Genomic DNA, 22,500 nt, shown 5'->3' with positions numbered 1-22,500 from the left:
CGAAGTCGAAGTCAGTCGCGGGCGCTAGCTCTCGGCATCTCGAAAACGCCACGCTGAGATTGATCCTCGCTTTAGATCTCCTTTTGTCCCAAAGTCTGCTGGCCAGGGTCTATAATGTTTGAACGAAACAACAAGACGTAACGTAGTTGTCCACGTCTGCCGCCATGGTTACTATGGCAGTGCGAGCGGAAACCAGGGATAACGCGGATATTACGGCATTGAGAGGCGACAAGTGAACATGGACGAACCATTATTTAAAATAGGAATTTCTCTGAAATTAAAAATCTTTGAGAACTTTTAGTATATTGTAAGTACACAGCTGCAGGAAATATATCAAACTGTGCAAGTTATTTTTGGATATTTTATTTAAAAAATCGTACATATTGTAGATTTAATTTAACAACTTTCTTCGCGTCTACAATTAATATTAATATAATCCAATTATTGGTTCCTACTTGGCCACAATTTCACAGCCCACTATTCATGATCCAAACTAATCTTCATGGAGAAAATAAAGCCCAGCACTACATCATTTCTCACCAAATATTCTCTTGCACAAGTAGAATTTGATTGGATGGATGATGAATGGAACAAAGGACAGAACAATTGATGGAAGGATAGAACAAAATATGGATAGAACAATGGATTATGGATGAAGGATGGATAGAAAGATGGATGGATGATGAATTATGGATGGATGGATCATGGATAGAAGGATGGATGGATGATGGATGGATGGATGGATAATGGATAATGGATTATGGATGATGGATTATGGATGAAGGATGGATAGATAGATGGATGGATGATGAATTATGGATGGATGGATCATGGATAGAAGGATGGATGGATGATGGATGGATGGATGGATAATGGATAATGGATTATGGATTATGGATGATGAATTATGGATGGATAGATGGATGGAAGGATGGATAGATGATGGATGGAAGGATGGATGGATGATGGATGGATAATGGATAATGGATAATGGATTATGGATGAAGGATGGATAGAAAGATGGATGGATGATGAATTATGGATGGATAGATGGATGGAAGGATGGATGGATAATGGATTATGGATGATGGATTATGGATGAAGGATTATGGATGAAGGATGGATAGAAAGATGGATGGATGATGAATTATGGATGGATAGATGGATGGAAGGATGGATGGATAATGGATTATGGATGATGGATTATGGATGATGGATGGACAGATGGATGCAATAAAGGACAGAACGATTGATGGATGGATGATGGATGGATAGAACGAAGGACAGAACAATGGATGGAATTGATAGACAGAGATGGATGGATGGATGGATGAATGAATAGATAGAATGATGGATGGATGGATGGACAGAAATATCATGCATCAGAATCATACAAGAATGTGATTGCAGACATTTCTAGATTTCAAGTCAAGTTTTTTTAAAATGTGTCAGAAGTGATTTCTCAGTGTCGCCACAAGAGGCGCTACATCATCATTATTCTTCTTCTTCTGTGGTCAGTTTCTGTTTCAGGGCAACTATTACACAACACAACACAACAACAGTTTTGAAGAGAAGTTTGTGAAGCACGTTAGATCAAATTGTTTAAATTGTTGACAGGTTTATAGCCGCTAATGGAATAATGTCTTGTTTAATGTCAGATATTAATGAATCTAAGTCTATCGCCCTCTTGAATACACACCTGAAGGATGAACAGGACATTTGCATACTTCCGGTCTAAGGATAATTCAAAAACAGTGATTCATAAGTGTTAAATGTAAGACATTAGAAGTACACAACAGCGCATGATGTGCGTTCCTTCACTGTTGATAAAGACATGTAAAGTGTGACATGTGAACTGAACAGCTGATCTGCTAAAGTAAACCTCTTTAGATCTTAATGACAGACTACAACAAACCCACAGAACACACACACACACACACACACACACACACACCGCCACCGACCTAAAAAACACACTTTTATCCTCAAAACATGTAGAAGCACACAGATGTCACACCACAAACCACATGTTGAGGATTGTACGGCTTCTCAGAAGGTTTCCTCAGAGAATCCTTCAAAATATGATAACAACACATCCACCTTTCATATCTGCTTTTTAGTTTTTAATAAACACTTCTAAACTATAACTTCTATCATCTCTGTCTTTCTGAAGCACTACCAAACACATCTGGAGCCAAACCATTAGCTTTCAGGAACTCTTTCTATGAAGCCCATGCTTATAATGAATTATAACCCCATTTATGATTATTTATAAGTATTACTTATTTATAAATATATTTATAAAGACTCATTAATACCTATACTGCATTATAAGAACAGTAGTTACATTTATATTATTTTTATAATTACTTAAAAGTCATGCATTTGCTTTTATAATGTGCATGCTCATAATTTATTATACACTGACTTTATAAATGATCAAATATAAAAGTAGTTGTTCTCTGTACCAATTAGTTATCAATTATGTCTTTAATGGCTAATGTTTGCATTAGAGGTCATGAATGGTCAATATTGTTGCAGTGTTTTGCTAGTATGTATCTTAAAAAATAAAAAAATCTTTAACTGTTTGTATTAATGATTTCTGTTTTTATTTTCATTATTTTATTACAGGAATTATTATTCATTAATTGCATTACAAATAAACAATTTAAAATGTATAATGAGCACATATTCATTATTTCTTATCATTTTTTTTAGGAAAATTGCATCCTATATTTTCACTTTACTTAAAGCCATCAATGATGCATTTATAGAGGATAATAACTGTATTATCACACAATAAGTATTTATAAGAACACAACAGAAATAATTTGAATTACTAAAAAGTAATTGTATCTATAATAAAATAACATTATAGCAATGCAGGCTGCATCTTTATAAATACATTCATCAAACCATATAACTGACTAATTAATACTTATAAATCAGTGTTTAATGGATTATGAGCATGCGCATTGAAAAATTAAATGTATGACTTATAAAAAATAATATAAATGTAACTATAGCTGTTCTTATAATGCAGTATAGGTCTTAATACGTCTTTATAAATATATTTATAAAATAGTAATGCTTACTAATGAATAAGTTTAAATGGAGCTATAATTCATTATTAATTCATAGAAGGAGTTTCCTAGATTTCACTACAACACTTCACTAACACGTTCTTAATCGACTTGCCTAGTTCAATAAATGTGAAACAAAATACGCAAGCCATTCGACAAGCGACAATCAGCACGATCGCACCTTTACCTCGATTACTTGGCAACCGCGACAACAACTCAATGATGATAATCAGATCCTGGGCCGCCATTACTGAACGTCTCACTGGAAACACGTGCAGATTAGCAGGAGAAGTGACAAGTGATCCACACGGAGGAGGAACGATCCCAGAACGAGCTGCCAGGAACACCAGCCAACCCGAAGAACCGCGGCCAACAAACTCTCCAAACGCCAGACGTTTACAAGACTTCAGTCTCTTTCTCTAACTGCCGAGACGGGGACAGGTTGAAGGTTGAGCTGAGCCGAGGCCGGTTACACACACAATAGTGTCTATTGTACACAAAACTTATTAGAAGAGGAACCGAATACAAGCACAATTATGATTTGACTTTTACATTCTCAAGCGTCTTTATGGGGATACTTCCATTCTGCACCAATAAACCAGCTAGCTCACATTTGAATGCATAGTCGCCATGCTGCTAACTTTCCCTGCAGTTCCTCTCTGCTGAAAATATCAGTTTAGACAATTCAATTAAAAACCAAGTTTGAGGTTTGTTAGTTAAGCAAGTTAAAAAGCCTTATTACACGGCTCTGTGGAATACTTGATTCTGATTGGTCAATCGTGCCATCCAGCGGTATGTTATTCCCAGATAACAACCACTGAAAACAGAAACACAGGCTCAATATTTCGTGTCTCATTATGTACTTATTTGGCAAATATCCATGTAAAAAGCATAATAATGTACATCTAGCCGGTTGTTATCTCAGAATAAACTCCCTTCAGGTGTGTGTGTGTGTGTGTGTGTGTGTGTGTGTGTGTGTGTGTGTGTGTGATCTCAGAATAAACCCCCTTCAGGTGTGTGTGCGTGTGTCTGTGTGTGTGTGTGTGTGTGTGTGTGTGTGTGTGTGTGTGTGTGTGTGTGTTTGTGTGTGTGTGATCTCAGAATAAACCCCCTTCAGATGTGTGTGTGTGTGTGTGTGTGTGTGTGTGTGTGTGTGTGTGTGTGTGTGTGTGTGTGTGTGTGTGTGTGTGTGTGTGTGTGTGTTTGTGTGTGTGTGTGTGTGTGTGTGTGTGTGTGTGTGTGTGTGTGTGTGTGTGTGTGTGTGTGATCTCAGAATAAACCCCCTTCAGGCTGATGAAGACCTGATCCTGATCACCCTGTCGGGTTTATTCTGAGATAACAACCGGCTGGATGTAAGTTATCCCTAACTTATTGGGAACTCGGGATCTAAAGCAAATTCTCCAACGCCTAGGACCTCATTTATAACTGTTGCGTCGCACAAAACAGGCCCTGAAAGAGGCGTACGCTACTTCGCATAAGTTGTGATTCATAAAAAAACAAACTTGACGGGAGAAAGTGCGCAACTGTGAGTAAACTCTGAGCCATGCGTACACACATTTAGGCAACACTGATGGTGATCTGAGGGACTGACGGCAGATGAAGGAAAACCACTTTAATATTCATTATGAGTCCTGATCATAAATACAGTGCATGTTCACAAAAACAGTTTAAATAAATAAAAGAACGATTTAAAGTATGTTTTACATCTGATCTGAATCATTTAGATTAAAAATGCCCTTCTCATTAATGGAGTTAAGCACTTAAATTACATGAAATCATTACCGAGAAGAAAAAAATATTTTTATATTCTAATAAATAGAAATATTTGTAGTGTATGTGCTGCTTTTGAACACTTTTCTTGTTGCATGCTGTGTTTTAATGTTTGCTTAGCGTATTATAATAGCAGAACTCATGGTCTGAGTAAATATTTTCATGCAAATAATGATCAATAATGCACAATAAGGCCTATCTGTTTCTATTAAAAATATGAAGCAATTAAAAATACTGTTTGGCCAGTGGAAAAGATAAAGAAAAACTTTCTCTGAAAAGAATTTTATAATATTTTGATTTATTCATTCAGAAACAAGGCAAGGATTGGCTACTGAATGCTTTTTAGCAATGTAATGTGACGGCACATCCAGATCTCATATTTTCTTAATGTCTTGTACCATTAAACATAGTATCACGTTGATGAATATGCATATGCAAATGATATGAGGATGTGCATAGTAAAATTAGGCGTCGTAAGCTCATATATGGTTATTTCGAGTAGGAGACGCCTGTACACACAATCTTGCACTGACTGGGATTTATAAAGGGAATTCTGCGCAGGTTCTGGCGTACGAACGGTTTTGAATATTTTTTGGCCTTTGGGCGGACACATACATTTTTAGTAAGAATCCTATGCACCGTTTTATAAATGAGACAACCTGATGTTTACAAGACAGTCTTTTTCTTTAACTGCCTGATACGAGGACAGGTTATATACACTGAGCTGATAATAATCAGCGCAAATACGAGCACTTAATTTACAAGCATATTTACTGTGCCTATAAACAGACTCCATTAACCAGCTAGTTTACGTTTTAACACCAGCTTCCTGCATACTTTACATACAGTTCCCCTTAAGACAATTCACTTAAAGACCAAGTTTGAGTTTAGCTCGTAAAGCAAGTTAAGAAGCCTGATTGGGATGCCAGGATCTAAACACAAAACCATGTTGGTGGTCTTCTCAACAGGGTCTTCAACCCCCCCCCCCCAGTTCTTGTGCTTTAGAAACCCTCCCGGGAGCATGTATTCATGCGGGCTGGGCTCTTCAAAGCAGCTTCTGGATAGCAGGCCGCTCTCCCTGGAGATGACAGGAGCCGGATTGACTGCAGCCCAAGCCTGTGCTCTCTCACTGCGAAGGGAGGGAGGGAGGTGTTGGTATTTATAGATGGCAAGTGATGGGACGCCCTCGTTAGCACAGGGCTCACTGAGCCGGATGACAGACAGGCCGCTGGGGTCATGTGACCACATTACTCACTCCAGTGCCCTGCGAGACAGAGGATGAACGAGAGGGAAACTGTAGGGGAGGGAATCAAGGACAGAGAGAGAGGCCGAGGGACGAGGGGGAAAGTTTAGGGGACCACAAAGAATCAAAGCAATTATGGGTCCATCACATCGCACTTCTGCGTCTCTGGTGGTACCCATGCATTTCACGAGTACCATTTATGTACATAGTGGTCCATTTACCAGCGTAAACAGGATCAAACGGCCAATGTTTGGAGAAAAATTAGAGAGAAGAGAGACAGAGAAAGATATTTTGATCAAGCCTTCGTGAGGACCTTCCCACATTAAAGAGCTGGAGACAGGCAGGTGAGCCGAGACAGAGAGGCACTTTTCTTTCAACTTCTGCCACTTCAAACGGCCCCATGAGGAGGTGACACCAGGCACTCAGCACCACAAACAAAGGTGCAGGGGCCACGAGGGGTAGGAGCCCGAGAAAAAAGACCCTTTGTGTCCCTGTTTTTGTAAAGAGTCACGCAGTAACTATTCCGCTTGGCATGATATATAACAACACTCCTAAACTGGTGGGTCGTGATTCAGTTCGCAATCAGCAAATTATATAATATAAGAACTCGGACAGCACTGTACATAAAAAACGCAGTAAGAATCACTTCCTTTCTTTTCGGTTGAAAAGCCATGCATCTGATCAGTAGTTCGGCTCAAATTCTTCTGTCACTTGGTAGAAGCTTATCAAATTAAACAGATGTGAACATGCACTGGTTGACCATGAATAAATATAAAGTAACAGAAAATGTGACCCAGATGGCATTAACTATAAGATGAAATGAGGATATTATTATTGGTATTGATATTAGTATTGGTAGCCAAGAGTATAAAACCAGCGTAATTCAAGAGGCATAAACAAATCAAACGCTCAAAGTAAACGTTTTATTTACATGAAAACATTAATAACATATCATTTAATATATATATATATATATATTATTTATATATTATTTTAATGGTAATAAAATATATAAAATGAGGTAATAAAATATAAACAACAATGAAAAGCCTGCCATGAAAGTGTTTGAATGTTCTGTATCAACACGAGTCAAACTGATTATTAGACAAAAATAGCATTATTGTTTACTTTTGTATGATATGCAAGTTTGGCTCTGATTTTGAATTGACATCTAATGTAAAATCTGGATCCTGAAGAGAAACTGGTTGAGAACCTCAAATTCCTCCCCAAATGAACCTTTTCACATAAATCTTTTCATGTTGTTAGTGTAGGGATGTTAGTTTGAGCTAACACTGCTTTTATAAAACATTACAGTCACCAGAACACATGAGCATTAATAGATATGATTAAAGCACTAGTCAACATGGGAGGTCTGTTTTGCTAACGAGTGATTATAAGTTTAACACTGACACGAACTCTTTCATGCCATTGTGGCTTTAATCAGACGACAGTGAGAACAACGAACAAACGCTCCTTGCTCTCCGTCCTCCACGGGGCTTCACGTACTGCACGGCAGTCCCACGGTTAATGAGAACGAGAATGGTTTCAGCTTTCCCATCCACTAGCCTGATTGAGGTTGTTTTGGTTGGATTAAGATACTGCCTACCTCAGTTAACATTTGATTCACTCAGAAAGGCTTGTTCCAGTATTTTTTCCAGCAGTTAAAGGGTTAAAACGAAGTCAAAACGGACCCCCTCCTTCTGCAGCTCTCTTCTCTGAATGTAGTGTATTTTGTGTTACTCTAAAACTCCTCTGACCAGTGACCCACTCACCCACATCGTAAAGAGGTTTGGGGGTCACGGGTTCACAACAAGGTGAGCTGCGGGTGGCGTTTGGTTTCAAAGGCTTGATACTTCACCTCAGTTCTCAGCTCTCAAAGATCCAGCAGCAATGAACTAAATGTGGCTAATTAGCATTGCATTCGAGAGGTGAGAGAAAACAAGCTTAGATCACGATACCTACAGGACAGACTCTCCAGTTTATGTACACCCACTTTATCCTGCCAACTGATTTTCTTTCACAGATTATCTTGTAGCTCTTGTCGTTCCAGTTTGTTAGACAAGGGATTAAACAAATACCCCTAAATTAATCTGACTCAGTGTTTAGGCTGCTATGTCACAGGCAAGAATGAGTTCTCGAAGTAAACCAGCTAAGCAAGCTCACATTACCATCCTCATCAGCTTTGACATTTCAGTTTAACACACGACTGACCACCAAACAAAAACACAGGGATGAAAGCATAGGGAAAGTGTCTTACCATGCCATAGCCACATTCGGTCCCATCAGCGAGAGGCATGTGTTGCGTACGACATCCGACATCGCCCTCCGCACTGGTGCACCAGAGACGCTTGCACTGTTTCTGCAATCGGCAAGAGTCACTTCAGTCAGAACTGGAGAAACAATGACTCGAACAATGGAAAATCAAACCCTTCCCAAGTACCCATTGACCAGAAGAAATAATGAACAACTGGAAAACCAAGTGTAGCGTCAGTTCTGGCAGGTCACGATGGTCAAGCTCGCGTCTGCTGACTCTCAGCTGATCCACGTCTACTTATAGGAATACAACGCCTATCATTTTATTCATATATAATTGACGATACCGGTCCTGACAGAAACCGCAAAGATAAAGACTTGAACAATAGTAATTCTAACTGTAGGATGCAGAAGTGCTAATGAGCGCCACACCGGACTCTAGTCCCACGGATGAGCTCAGAAAGGATAAAAAGAGGAGTGACGGCAGTAAAGGACCAGGCCTGGGACGTTCATGTTGTGTTTTATTATTTTTATATGCAGCAGACGTCCATGACGGGCTGCCACTTTACATTCGTTTTGTTGTTTGTTTATTTTGTGATTAAAGTTTTACTTTGAACTTTTACCAGTTCCCACCCTTTTTCTTCCCTGAACTTGAACATTGTTACACTAACCCTTCTCAAGTACCTTAGACTTCCCTTTACTCAGGTAGAAACCTAAATACAGTTGGGTCACTAGTATGGATTCAGATGGTTAGTTCATTCAGCTGTGAGACAACAAGAATCCAATGACTAGGGTAAAAATAATGGGAAGAAATAATGACTTGAATATTATTAAATCGAACCTGTCCCAAGTACCTGTAAGTTCCCTTGACTTGGGTACAAAGCTAACTACAGTTGGGTCACTAGTATGGACAATGGATTCAGATGGTTAGTTAATTTAGCTTTGAGACTACAAGAACCCAATGACAAGGAAAAAGAATTAAACAAACGAAGAACTGAAGAAATAATGACTTGAATATTGGTAAATCTAACCCTTTCCAAGTACCAGTAAGTTCCCTTGACTTGGGTACAAAGCTAAATACAGTTGAGTCACTAGTATGGACAATGGATTCAGATGGCTAGTTATATGAGCTATGAGACTACAAGAACCCAATGACCAGAAGAAATGATGAACAACAGAACAACTTAAGAGGAGTTGGGTTCCCTAAAAACAGTCTCTCTGGTCGTTAAATGACTAAACAGCCTCCCAAAAGAATGACAGACCGACGACCAAAGGAACGCTGTTTCAGGATCTCTCGCTAACAGGATGGTCACTAAGTTAAGATGATACTGATACATTTGGAATCCATTGTCGAAGTATATTTAGATGTCGTACCATGAACGGACAGACTTGGTAGCCGGGACCGAACATGAGTTCACACTGCCGGTTGGCGTTGTAGAGTTGACCTGGCAGCTGGTTGGGAAGGTTATACGTCCGGCCTGAGGGCTCGTCCAGGAGACATTCACCATAACCGGTGCTGAGAAGAAGAAAACAGACAGATATCAACCCATTTAATCAGGTGATAGCTTTTTTCATCCTGGTTTCTGCCCTCAGAAGCCTGCAGTAAGTACTATCATGAAGCATCCCAGCAAGCAATTTTGCATTTAAAAGATGTCTAATAGCCGTCCAAACACAGCCCTGACGTCTAGACTAAAACAAGACGAAATTTGGGCTGTCAGTGAAAATTTAATAGACGTCTAACCATAGCCCAAGAATAGACTAGTCATTAACGTATATAACATGTCAAAGTCATGAAACATGCCAAACACCTTGTAATCACTGTTGACTTTGCTTAGATGATGGAATTTCATACATCTCGCAAGTTATTTGGGCAAAAATGACACATGTAACCAAATTCAAGGTTATTTTGGCTAGAAGTGTGTTACTCATAGCCGGACTGTATCGGGTCTATAGTTAACCTAGACAGTGAAATGACGGCTATTGCTTGCTGGGATTTGTTGTTATTTTGCATCAGTTGTCAATGGATAATATGAATGCAGTCTTTCTGTTTTCACCAGGCATCTGAAGGCCAAGTGTAGAGGATGGCAGCGGTGGGTGGTCTGCTTTGTTACCTGCTGATAACTGATTGAATGGACTTAGTTAGACAACACAAAGGCCCCATTTCAATGGGGAAAAAGACGGTGTTTTCTAACAATGGTGGGTCTCCAAGAATCAACACAACGGTGCCAAAAACAACATTTCAGCACATCAGTCCAACACACCTTCAGCTCCGGCTACTTCATGACATATATGTCCCACCACACCCTTCCTTTGAAACACATAAAAGAGATACAAAAGAGCAGCTGTACATTGAAGCTCATTGAATTGTTGGGCTTAACATCTCTGAATGGCTCTTTCAGCCGTCGGCACCAGAGAGGGAACAAAACAAACGTCTTGACAAAGTCCTTTCTCCATTTGCCTTCCGCATGCTCACCTTTCTGCAAGGGAGAACGGAAACTGAAGCTCAGAATAGCCATGCGATGCAATTACGTGAGTTCTTGATGTTGCTGGTTCAATTTGTCCTTGGCTTTGAGACTAAACACCTGTGTCAGTTGATTCTGTCCTCTCATTACCTCGGTCAACCTCTGAACAACCTACAAGAAACCTTTGTCTTTATGAGGGGAAAAACGAACACTACTCGAGGGGCATGTGTCCTTTTGTGGGACTCATTTATCCATCAGAGTTACGATGACAGCGCAGAGAAGCGGTGTAGGCTGTCATCTCTCCGCACCTCGTCATCACCAGTTATGAGTTTGTTCATAAAATCAGCAAGACTGAAGCTGACAAAAACCTTTCACAGGAGTATGTTAGTGCAAAGCTCTTAAAGAGCGATAAGATTACAGTAAACTGAGACCATCAGATCTCTAAGTATCTCTCAGCTACGCTCAAGTGAGTGTGAGTGTGTGAATTCAGGTTCTTTCACATGATTAGAACTGCAAACAATGAATACTGAACAATTTGCATCCTAACACAAGAGTTAAAAAGACAGTTCACCCTAAAACAATAGTTGTGAATGCAAAAGAAGATATTTTAAAGAACGTTGGGGGACCAAAAGATTTTGGATTTTATTATCTAGACAAAAAGACTAAAAATATCTTATTTTTGTGTTCCACAAACAAAAAGAAAGTCAATATAAGGGTGAGTAAATGATGAAGGAATTGTAATTTTTAGAGGATTAATCCCTTTAGGAAAGGTTTATTTATAAACCATTGTATTTATTGTGGTACTCCAAGGAACTGCATTGCAAAAAAAATGTTACTTTCTTGAAAAAGTGCCATAAGAACATTTGGGCTCATCAAATGTTGTGGTTGATCAGTGAGCAGGTTTCTCTGAGTTCAGGTCAGGCTGCACCCTTCTGGCAAAGGCATGAAGTCCACACCTGGAGATCATTAGGGCGGGTTGGTAAAGTGAGTTTATTAAGGAAAATGACTCACAGTTATTATTACTGAAGGTTTTTTGGACATGTACCATGGTACCTTGGAGAAACAAGTAAATATCATGGTACATAAATACAGTAATCATTCAGTACCCTGGTATTAGTACCATCTGACACCATTTTCTCAGTTCAGTTGACAGATTACAGGCTTTTCAATGTCCAAACGTCATTCTAACATACATAAGAATAATATCCATACATTTTCACCACTTCATCAACACATTTAACTTCTCTGAGACGTTCTGTGAAGCATGTTTGAGCGAGCAAGAGTTACCGACGGTCAACCGGCTTCATTTTCATTGGTAAAGTGATGTTTTGGTCAAGATCCAGAGGGACTTGATATATTGTGAGTTTTAGCATGAGAATCAAGCCGGTAATGGTTGATTCGTCCTTGAACAGCAAGAACAGAACGAGACGTTCCTCATTTCTCAGACATTCAACAGCTGCTTCTAAAAGGCTCAATGAACATCTGAGCTAATTGAGCTTTAATGTAAGAGAAATGTCTCAAGTTGGCGCTGTATTGTAGATCATGCCGTGGAAAATAATAGAACTTGCCAACATTTAGAGTGTGCAAAAAAGCTTTTATGCTACTAAATCAACTGCACATTTCAGTAAATGTAGTTTGTTTTTGTTTTAAAAATCACAGCTTTTCCAGTAACAAATCGATTATTGCATGAGACAATTCTCCACTGTTTTTTGTTGTATAGTAACTTAACAGTTGAGTACACTGAGTTAATAATCAAACACGCTAACCTAAACTGCCTTGGGATTCTGAGAAGTCATTAAACGATTGGAATAAACAAGCAGTACCTGCGCAACATAATATGCTTTACAATGCAGCTGTAGCTTGACAAACCATTGCCATTTGATGATAAATACTACACTGAAAAAACATGATGCTCTTCCTCAGTGTTTCTGTCTCGTTTTCCAGCACAAATATCAAAACATTCTTAAATCAAGATACATTTACTGGAGAAGAAGCAAAATGACTGAAGATATTAAGTCTTGTTTTCTGAGAAATGCATTAAAATGAAGTGAGTTTGTGCTTAAAACAAGAACAAATATCTGCCAATGGAGTTTTCCCTTTCGAATTAAGTTTATTTTTCTGACCCCACTGGCAGATATTTGTTCTTGTTTTAAGCATAAACTAATTTTTCAGTATGCAAGACTTATATCCTCACTCATATTGCTTCTTCTCCATTAAATGTATCTTGATTTAAGAATGTTTAGATATTTGTTCTGGAAAACAAGAGCCCGTGCGCTGGTCATCCATGATCCTAACCCTGATCAACAGGCCTCTCACCGACAGAGTCACTGGTGCGGCAAGAAGATCAAAGCGTCGAGTCTCGGGAAAATCTAATTATATCTGACACTTCCTGTCTGAAAGGGAAGCGGCCTCAATGAGCTGTTGCCCCGGGTTACGGTTGCCGAGGGCCAAGAACGCCGGCCACTAAAGGCCTGTTTGTCCGGCACCTCGAGAGAAAGCAGACGAGAGTGAGACAAGAAGAGCAATTTTGAGCTCTAAAGAGCGTGACCTGTTGAGGATTTGCTCAAAGGTCATTTTAACTTTAAAAACACAACGCTGACATCTGATATTAGCACTCAGGCACTTAAACTGATGACGGCCTGCTGGGAAAACAGCTGTGTTCTGGGACATGCTTAACCAGATAAAACTTAACCAGATAAAGTTTAACCAGATAAAGTTTAACCAGATAAAGCTTAACCAGATAAAGTTTAACCAGATAAAGTTTAACCAGATAAAGTTTAACCAGATAAAGCTTAACCAGATAAAGCTTAACCAGATAAAGTTTAACCAGATAAAGCTTAACCAGATAAAGTTTAACCAGATAAAGTTTAACCAGATAAAGTTTAACCAGATAAAGTTTAACCAGATAAAGTTTAACCAGATAAAGCTTAACCAGATAAAGCTTAACCAGATAAAGCTTAACCAGATAAAGCTTAACCAGATAAAGTTTAACCAAGCTAGTCTAACGCTGCCCAGCTGATTCAGACTCACCTAAACCAGCTAATCTCCAATCAACTAGAAACCAGTTATTATCGCTAACTAAAGCCATGAAAAATCATTACTTGAAGTAAAAAAAACATAATTTCAGGTAGATGCTGAGGCAATTTTTTTAATTTTCTACATTTTTCTAAATGTCATAATCATTTGTTAACAAATTCATTGCTTCAATGAGCTCATTGTTTTTGCATTAAATTGTTACATTGTTTAAATTAATATGTTTTTTGATACAACATTTCTGAAATACTTAACTTAGACATTTACCTATGATTCTAAATTATAATGTGGACTCATGCACTTTCACTAAAGCTGCTTTGAAATGATGTGTATTGTGAAAAGCGCTATACAAATAAATGTGAATTGACTTAAAAATGTAAATTGAATTTTTGATTAGTTTAAGTTTAGAATTTTTTAAGAATTACTAAAATAACTAAAATTAAATAAACTAAAACAAAAAATTTAATAAAAACTATATAGACAAAAAAACTAATACAAATGACAAAAATAAAACAAAATTACAAAATTACAAAAACAAAAACTGGCAACTTTAAAAGTACAAACTAATTTAAAATATTAAGAAAAACTACAACAATAAATCAGTCATAGTAGAACAAGACTGCTAGAAACCATTTAAAACCTGATGCCAACTTAATCAGATTTTTTCTGGAATTCCCTTCCGCCAAATGTTTAAAAACAGACTTTAAACAGAAAATTCTGTGAAATTGGAATTTCAAAAATTTCTGAATTTTTAGAAATTTAACTAATAAAACTGACAAAAAAGCTCCTAACAAAATTACTAAATCATAAACTAAAATTATCATAATTATTTATAAGTATATAAATAATACTAAAATAACCAAGTAATATCATCTAAAAAAACATCTCCAACCAAACCCAGATCAGAACCAAATGACGTTTTAAGACTTAAAGGAATGCACTTCCAGTAAAACTGGGATGTCACTGATATAAAGCCATCAGAGATGAACTGTGACCTACTCCAGGAAATCTGTGACGTGTTTGCGGCTGCAACTGGACCAGGACCAGGGGCTCGTGTCGTAGTTGAGGATCGGAGCCATGACGTGGAACTGGTGCTTTACTCCGTTCTCTCGGCACTTCGGACTGTCGTCATGAGGCATGTTGAACCTAGACACACACACACACACACACACACACACACACACACACACACACACACACACACACACACACACACACACACACACACACACACACACACACACACACACACACACACACACACACACACACACACACACACACACACACACACACACACACACACACACACAGCACTGAGTTCAGGCACTTCCAGGATACTGTGACTGTACTGGATAAATACCATGTCTGCAAAATATGATGTTCTTCCTCAGTCTTTTGTCTTGTTTACACATATCTAAAAATTCTTAAATCAAGATGCATTTACTGGAGAAGCAACATGTATGAAATATATATATATATATATATACAAAGTGAGTTTGTGCCTAAAACAAGAACAAATATCTGCCAATGGGTTCAGTAAAATAATTTTGTTTTCCCTTTTTTTTATACTCCATTGGTAGATATTTGTTCTTGTTTTAAGCACAAACTCACTTCATTTTTCATTAAACAAGATTTATATATAAAAAATATGTGACAATGTTGGCAGATATTAGTTCTTGTTTTAAGCAAAAACTCACTTAATGTTGATGATTTTGTCAGTACACAAGTATTAATATCTTCAGTCATTGTTCTTCTCCAGTAAATGTATCTGGATTTAAGAATATTTAGATATTTGTGCTGGAAAACAAGACGAAAATACTGAGAAAGAACATAACTTTTTTAATTTCTTTTTTATTTTTGCAGTGTACCATACACAAAAATAAATAATTATGCCTCAAAAATTCTTATCTTCTAAAATTCTTATATCCAAAAAACCATATTCGTACCGTGGTATTTCTGTTAGTGCCGTGATGTGTGTGACTGTCAACAAAAAAACAAAACCTCTTTGTATGGCAGAAAGGAAAAGTCCAGCAAAAATAAAGTCCTGAAATAAAAGCTGTATTGAGATGAATCTGACGTCTGAAATAGAAATGCAGTGATGTCAGAGTCCAGAAACAGCTGTGTGTACGCAGATCCTTCAAACTCCGTCTGCGAGGTTTCATATGCACACGAAACACATTTCATGTTTTATTCTGTCTGAATCGGTTTCATTTCAAGAACATCTGTGCTGATGATCAAAAGAGTTCGACTCGCTCAGAAAACTGTGTCTGTCCGTGTCGTTTATACGACCATCACCAGACCGGAATCACACTTCTTATGTGGACACCATTAGATGCCAAAGAAAACATTTTATTATGAGATTATTAGATTATTATTAGAGATTATTTCTCTGAGCCAATTAGCAGATATTTGTTCTCGTTTTAAGCATAAACTCAAAAAAAAAAGTAAATGTGTCTTGATATAGGAATATTTAGATATTTGTGCTGGAAAACAAGACAGAAAAAAAAACTGGAGGAATAACATGTTTTGCAGTGCATACACTAACAAAAATGGCAAAGAAACATGTTCACTCTTCATTCAATTATAAAGAACCCTAAATGCAGAAAAGGTTAAAGAACTCTAGGGTTCTTGACTCAATTTTAAAGAACCCTAAATGCAGAAAAGGTTATAGAACTCTAGTGTTCTTGACTCAATTATAAAGAACCCTAAATGCAGAAAAGGTTATAGAACTCTAGGGTTCTTGACTCAATTATAAAGAACCCTAAATGTAGAAAAGGTTAAAGAACTCTAGGGTTCTTGACTCAATTATAAAGAACCCTAAATGCAGAAAAGGTTAAAGAACTCTAGGGTTCTTGACTCAATTATAAAGAACCCTAAATGCAGAAAAGGTTATAGAACTCTAGGGTTCTTGACTCAATTATAAAGAACCCTAAATACTAAAAAAAGTTTTATGTAAGGAGAAAAAAATTTCTTAAATGACTATTACTTTTTATGTGTAATGGGTTTTAATTTTTTTCTAGTGATAATGCATGTTTACGAGCTGTTTAGTTCCTAAAATTTAATACAAATATTAAAAATAAATTAAAATTAAATTAATTAATTAAAACTAAATGGATGATGGGAACCACCTGAAAGGTTCTATAGATAAAGCACCTGACGGAACCCTATGAGGTTCTACAGAACCTTCCCTTCTAAGAGAAACACATCGAACTGACTGCAATAATAATATAAAACGTATTGCAATAATATGTTTTATTGACCTATTTGAAAAATATTTTGCGCACACATGCTTCATCTGGAGGGCAGATTATAGATGTTACTGTATTGTGCTGTGAAGGGCTTCCTTTGGACGTTTGCTGATGGAAAAGTGAGTTTGTGAGGCGGTTTGACCTCGTCGTCCCACGGCATGGAATTCCCTCCGCATGACTATCATTCCGACACACACACGGATCCACACTGGATGCTCTTCTGTCTTGTTTTCCAACACAAATATCCAAACATTCTTAAATCAAGACACATTTACTGGAGAAGAACAACGACTGAAGATATTAAGACTTGAGTTCTGAAAAATGCATCAAAATGAAGTGAGTTTGTGCTTAAAACAAGAACAAATATCTGCCAATGCAGTCAGAAAAATAAACTTAATTCAAAGGGAAATGAGATTTTTTTTCTCTACACTGGCAGATATTATTTTCACTCATTGTTCTTCTCCAGTAAATGTGTCTTGATTTAGGAATGTTCGGATATTTGTGCTAGAAAACGAGACAGAAACACTGAGGAAGAGTGTGATTTAATGCAGTGTAGAGAGCATCTGTCAGTCGCTCTGTAATGAAAGCTTCGGCTCTTTACTGCGCTCTCTGAGATCTGTGAGTGTGTGTGTGTGTGTGAGAGGAACTTACACGTGACCCAGCTCGTGAGCGATGGTGAAGGAAGAGCTCAGGCCGTTCTCCTCGCTGATGGAGCAGCTCCGGTACGGGTCGCACATCGTTCCCAGCTCCGCCAAACCTTCAGGTCCACACACACACACACACACACACACACACACACACACACACACACACACACACACACACACACACACACACACACACACACACACACACACACACACACAGAGAAGTGTGACATTAGTAAAGTCCAGTCTCCTTCATTTATACAGCGCTTTAACAATATAGATGTTTAAAGCAGATTTACAGTGATAACAGGAGATTACAGTAACAATGATTGTTTAGGCTTTACAGCAGATCTAGAATAAAGTTATTGTCCAGATAAAGTTAGTTTTGATTGATTCACTTCCGTTGTAAAGATCATTAATTATTAACTTAGCAGCCGCTTTCACGACATCAGTGTTTGAGCTCGAGAACGCAAACCTTGAAACAGGATCAAGGTGAAAGCGTTGAATAATTTTTGAAAAGCGTGATCATCTGTGCGTCAAAACGTGAATCTGTGAAACGCTGACGGCGTGCACATGTGTATCACGTGTTTAGTCTATAGATATGCGTGTGTGAAATTATATGTGTCCAGGCGTGTAGTTTTATTTTACAAATTTACCTCAACAAATTACTTGTCTGGCCTTATTCATAATACTGAATATTTTGTGGAATTGTATCTATGAATCCACGAATCCGTATCCATGAATCCAGTATCCACCGCTTTCCCAGTAGAAGTATCGCTGGGACGCTTGGATGAGATTACGGGCCCTAAACACCTGCAGGGTCCCCGGGTCTGTGCATTCATGAGCACAGCTGGCCCTGAGTGACGACCTGATGACAAGCCAGTCAAGCTGACACACTGTTCTGCTTCAGGAACCAGACTTCACTACAGGAACCAGACTCAGGGACACTAATGAACACTCTAATAAAAATGTCCTGTGTCCTACTATTATGGAAAACTAAAACATACGTGAAAAGATATGCAATATGCTGTATGATAAGAGCTGTTGTCACATGACGAACAGGACTAAGAGATATTAAATTCATGAAACAAATAGTTATTTTACATTTTCAAAAATGTTTTTGTAAAAACATTTGACACTATGACCAAATAATGAGTCAAGTTTTTGAAAAAAAAAAAAAAATGATTAAAACACTAGTGTGAAACGAATGACTAGAAGATAATTAATTAATTTATAGTTATTTTGCATTTTCAAAACATTTTTTAAATGTGTGGCAGTCTAATCAAATAATGTGAAACAAGTGCTTTTACAGGACTACACTGAAATATGTTATTTTTGCCCTTTCAAAGCATTTTGCGAGCATTACCCAGCTGTACATTACAGGTTGTGATGAAACAAAGAAAACTCTTACCTAACGTGTCACACTTGTCTTTTGCTCGACAGATGTCCTGTCTGAGAAACAAACACACTCATGACACCACACAATACACAAGTGTTCATGCTTTAATCAGATTCAATCCACTGCGTCGTGATGAAAATCACATGATCAAAGCTGTGACTTAGGAAGGCAAAGGTTATGAGGTCAGAGGTCAAAGGTAAAGTTAAGGTCACCTGGTTATGAGAAGGGCCGTGTCATGATGCTCCGGGTGACTGTCGTCCAAAACATTGTGGCTTTGTTGCCACGTGCAGAAGTTATGAAGTGTCGCAGTGGCGTAGAAGTTTATATTCGGTCCTTCCTGAGGAAAAAAACACACTTTAAATCACAAAGCAAAATATTATAGCTGATCGGAGCAGGATAATGACTCAGATGTTGCTCATTTATGTCTCAGGACACAGTTATTTCACTGAAGTATCAAGCCTGTTTTTCCAAAGGTTTGTATCAACCTTGTCTGAGACGTTTCCCCAAGACTTACACATAAACGAGTCGCTCAGATCATTTGATGAGAGATTATTGAGATCATCTTGAGATCTCTGAGTTTTGATGGCAGACTTTGGGGTCTTGAGCAAATCTGAGCAAAGTTTGAGACATTATTGAGATCTCTTCTGAAACTGTCGAAGAGACACGTGAGATTATTGGGGCTTTTTCTCTGTAGACACATCTAAGACACAGGAGACTTTAGGAGAAGTCTCCATTTAATCTCACTGCTGTCTTGGAGAAACAACTGAGAACTTAAAGAGATCTCATGTTGCTTGTTTATGTCTCAGGACACTTAATGCATTATTTCACTTAAGTATCAATCTTGTCTCATTTGATGAGAGATTATTGAGATCATCTTGAGATCTCTGACATTTGATGGTAGACTTTGGGGTCTTGAGCAAATCTGAGCAAAGTTTGAGACATTATTGAGATCTCTTCTGAAACTGTCTAAGAGACACGTGAGATTATTGGGGCTTTTTCTCTGGAGACACATCTAAGACACAGGAGACTTTAGAAAAAGTCTCCATTTAATCTCACTGCTGTCTTGGAGAAACAACTGAGAACTTAAAGAGATCTCATGTTGCTTGTTTATGTCTCGGGACGCTTAATGCATTATTTTACTTAAGTATCAATCTGGTCTCATTTGATGAGAGATTATTGAGGTAATATTGTGATCTCTGCGTGTTGATGGCAGACTTTGGGGTCCTGAGCAAATCTGAGCACAGTTTGAGACATTATTGAGGTTATTATTGAGACACGTGTGAAATTATTGGGGTCTTTTTCTCTGGAGACTCATCTAAGACTTCAGCAAAAGTCTCCATTTAATCTCACTGCTGTCTATGAGAACTCAAAGAGATCGCATTCGTCTGGATGTTTTCTGATGTACCTGTTCGTTATGTATGACGATGAGTTTGACGATCATGATGTTGATGAGGTTTCCTACACTGGGGTCTCTGTAGATCGCAGCAACCTGAAACGACAGAGTCAAAAATACCCATAAATCACTGCTCTTCCAAACACACTGATAAACCACAGTGACACATCAGATGTTGACCTTCATCTTTGAAGTCAAGTTTCTATAAATTACGAAAGTCCGTTTTCTCTTTTAATCATTTTGAAAGAGTTATCCATGCTTTTATCACCACAAGGCTTGACTATTGCAACTTTCTCTATTTGGGTTAGTCAATCTTCTTTAAAGTGCCTTCAGATGGGTCAGTTTTACCAGGCGCTGGTAAGCGTGAGCATATTCTACAGTCTCTACATCACTTGCCCATTCGCCACAGAATTGATTTTAAAGTGCTTTTATTGGTTTTTAAATATTTGCATGGTTAAGCACCCCAATACCTCTCAGACCTGTTGATTGACTATCAATAGATTGAATATATCAATCTTATATTCAATCCGCCAGGAGCATCCCACCAGTGCATCTATGGAAATGCGTTACAAATAACATCTATTATTATTATTATTATTATCAACGCGAGGCTCTTAGTGGTCCCTAAATCCAGACTAAAGTCCAGGGGTATTTTCCACATACGCACCGAGACTTTGGAAAAGTTTACCTGTTCAAATCAGAACTGCACCAACAATAACTATTTAAATCAAACTTAAACTCTTTTTTATTTGATCTGGCTTATAATTCATAAATTCTGTCTTTCCGTGCTGTGTTATTTACTTGTGTCTTTGCCTGTATTTTATTTAATGGTAATTCATTTTGCACAGCACATTGTTCAACAGCAGTTGTTTTTAATTGTGCTTTATAAATAAATAGAAATTGAAATGCATCTAATGAATTGTGTTTGAGGGGTTTTCCTGGCCAAAAGTCAAATGACTGTCCTGCTCTAGATCTTCTAAATCTTCTAGCAAAACTTCAAATCCTGTCGTAACACTGAGGCGATCCCACCGGAAGTCATTAGTTCACCATAAACACTGCGTTTAGAAGAAGCCGAAGGGGAAACTCAGACACACGGCTTCAATTACAGAGAGAGACAGACATCTCCACTGTAAATCACTGTCGACACACTAATGCAGTCTTCTGATTGGCTGAGAGAGCACGCCCACACCACTATTACATCATCAGAACACTAAGACTCAATCAGGAGTGTGTTTCCCGTATAACACTGTAACTGTAACTCGCGGCGTCACTATCACAGTACGTTACACCGCTGGAGAAATCCACTAGCGAGTCACGACTGTTTCCCGAAACCATATTGTCATAAAGTGGTCGTACAACCACATTGGTTAATGATGTCACGCAGATGGAGGAGTAATAACTACTTTTAATGAATTTGTTTGAGATCGAATTAATGCTAGATGTTGTGCTATAAATTACAGACATTGTATCTGAGGAATAATTCTCATTTTAGAGAAGCTCAAAACCATGTCGAGTTTATGTAGAGTCGGATGTTTCAACATCTTAAAGGGGCTGTATGTAAGAACTATCATGTATGAAGCACATTTTATTGCAAATGTGTGAGCAGCTTGTAACGAAAGTAAAAAAACGAGACTTCCTAGGTTGTCTATGAAAGCCTCTAGACCGATTTCTATGTGTAGGACTCTGGAAAAATAAAAAGGATGTGATGTTTACGCTCCCGAGAGTCTCTCTTCCGTTCAGTGACACATGAAACTAATGCTTATACAATGTTCAGGGTTACACCGGAGGGGGAGTGTGTTTACCGAACAACACCGTAACTCGCGGCTTCACTATCACAGTACGTTACACCGCTGGAGAAATACACTAGCGAGTCACGACTGTTTCCCGAAACCGTATCGTCATAAAGTGGTCGTTCAACCACATTGGTTAATGATGTCACGCAGATGGAGGAGTAATAAGTACTTTT

At 38.1% G+C, this 22,500-nt stretch overlaps 1 protein-coding gene across 2 annotated transcripts in view; it reads right to left on the bottom strand.

Annotated features, from left to right (window-relative positions):
* The window catches only part of LOC143738880 (A disintegrin and metalloproteinase with thrombospondin motifs 20), a 133,143-nt gene that overhangs the window by 83,359 nt on the left and 27,284 nt on the right, over positions 1 to 22,500 (bottom strand). For both annotated transcript variants that reach the window (XM_077230953.1, XM_077230952.1), the window contains exons 5-11: positions 20,547 to 20,630; positions 19,354 to 19,478; positions 19,154 to 19,194; positions 17,747 to 17,852; positions 14,844 to 14,990; positions 9,724 to 9,865; positions 8,354 to 8,455 (exon numbers count right to left, since the gene is read on the bottom strand). In XM_077230953.1, coding sequence (XP_077087068.1) covers positions 8,354 to 8,455; positions 9,724 to 9,865; positions 14,844 to 14,990; positions 17,747 to 17,852; positions 19,154 to 19,194; positions 19,354 to 19,478; positions 20,547 to 20,582 — 699 coding nt within the window. In that variant the 5' untranslated portion in view covers positions 20,583 to 20,630. The remainder of the gene's footprint in view (positions 1 to 8,353; positions 8,456 to 9,723; positions 9,866 to 14,843; positions 14,991 to 17,746; positions 17,853 to 19,153; positions 19,195 to 19,353; positions 19,479 to 20,546; positions 20,631 to 22,500) is intronic.

Source organism: Siphateles boraxobius, unplaced genomic scaffold (assembly GCF_051911475.1).
Source record: "Siphateles boraxobius isolate OS27281-9 unplaced genomic scaffold, OSU_SipBor_1 158, whole genome shotgun sequence".
Lineage (NCBI taxonomy): Eukaryota > Metazoa > Chordata > Actinopteri > Cypriniformes > Leuciscidae > Siphateles > Siphateles boraxobius.
Note: the sequence above shows the minus strand (reverse complement) of the source record. Positions and strands in the feature narration are given on the sequence as shown.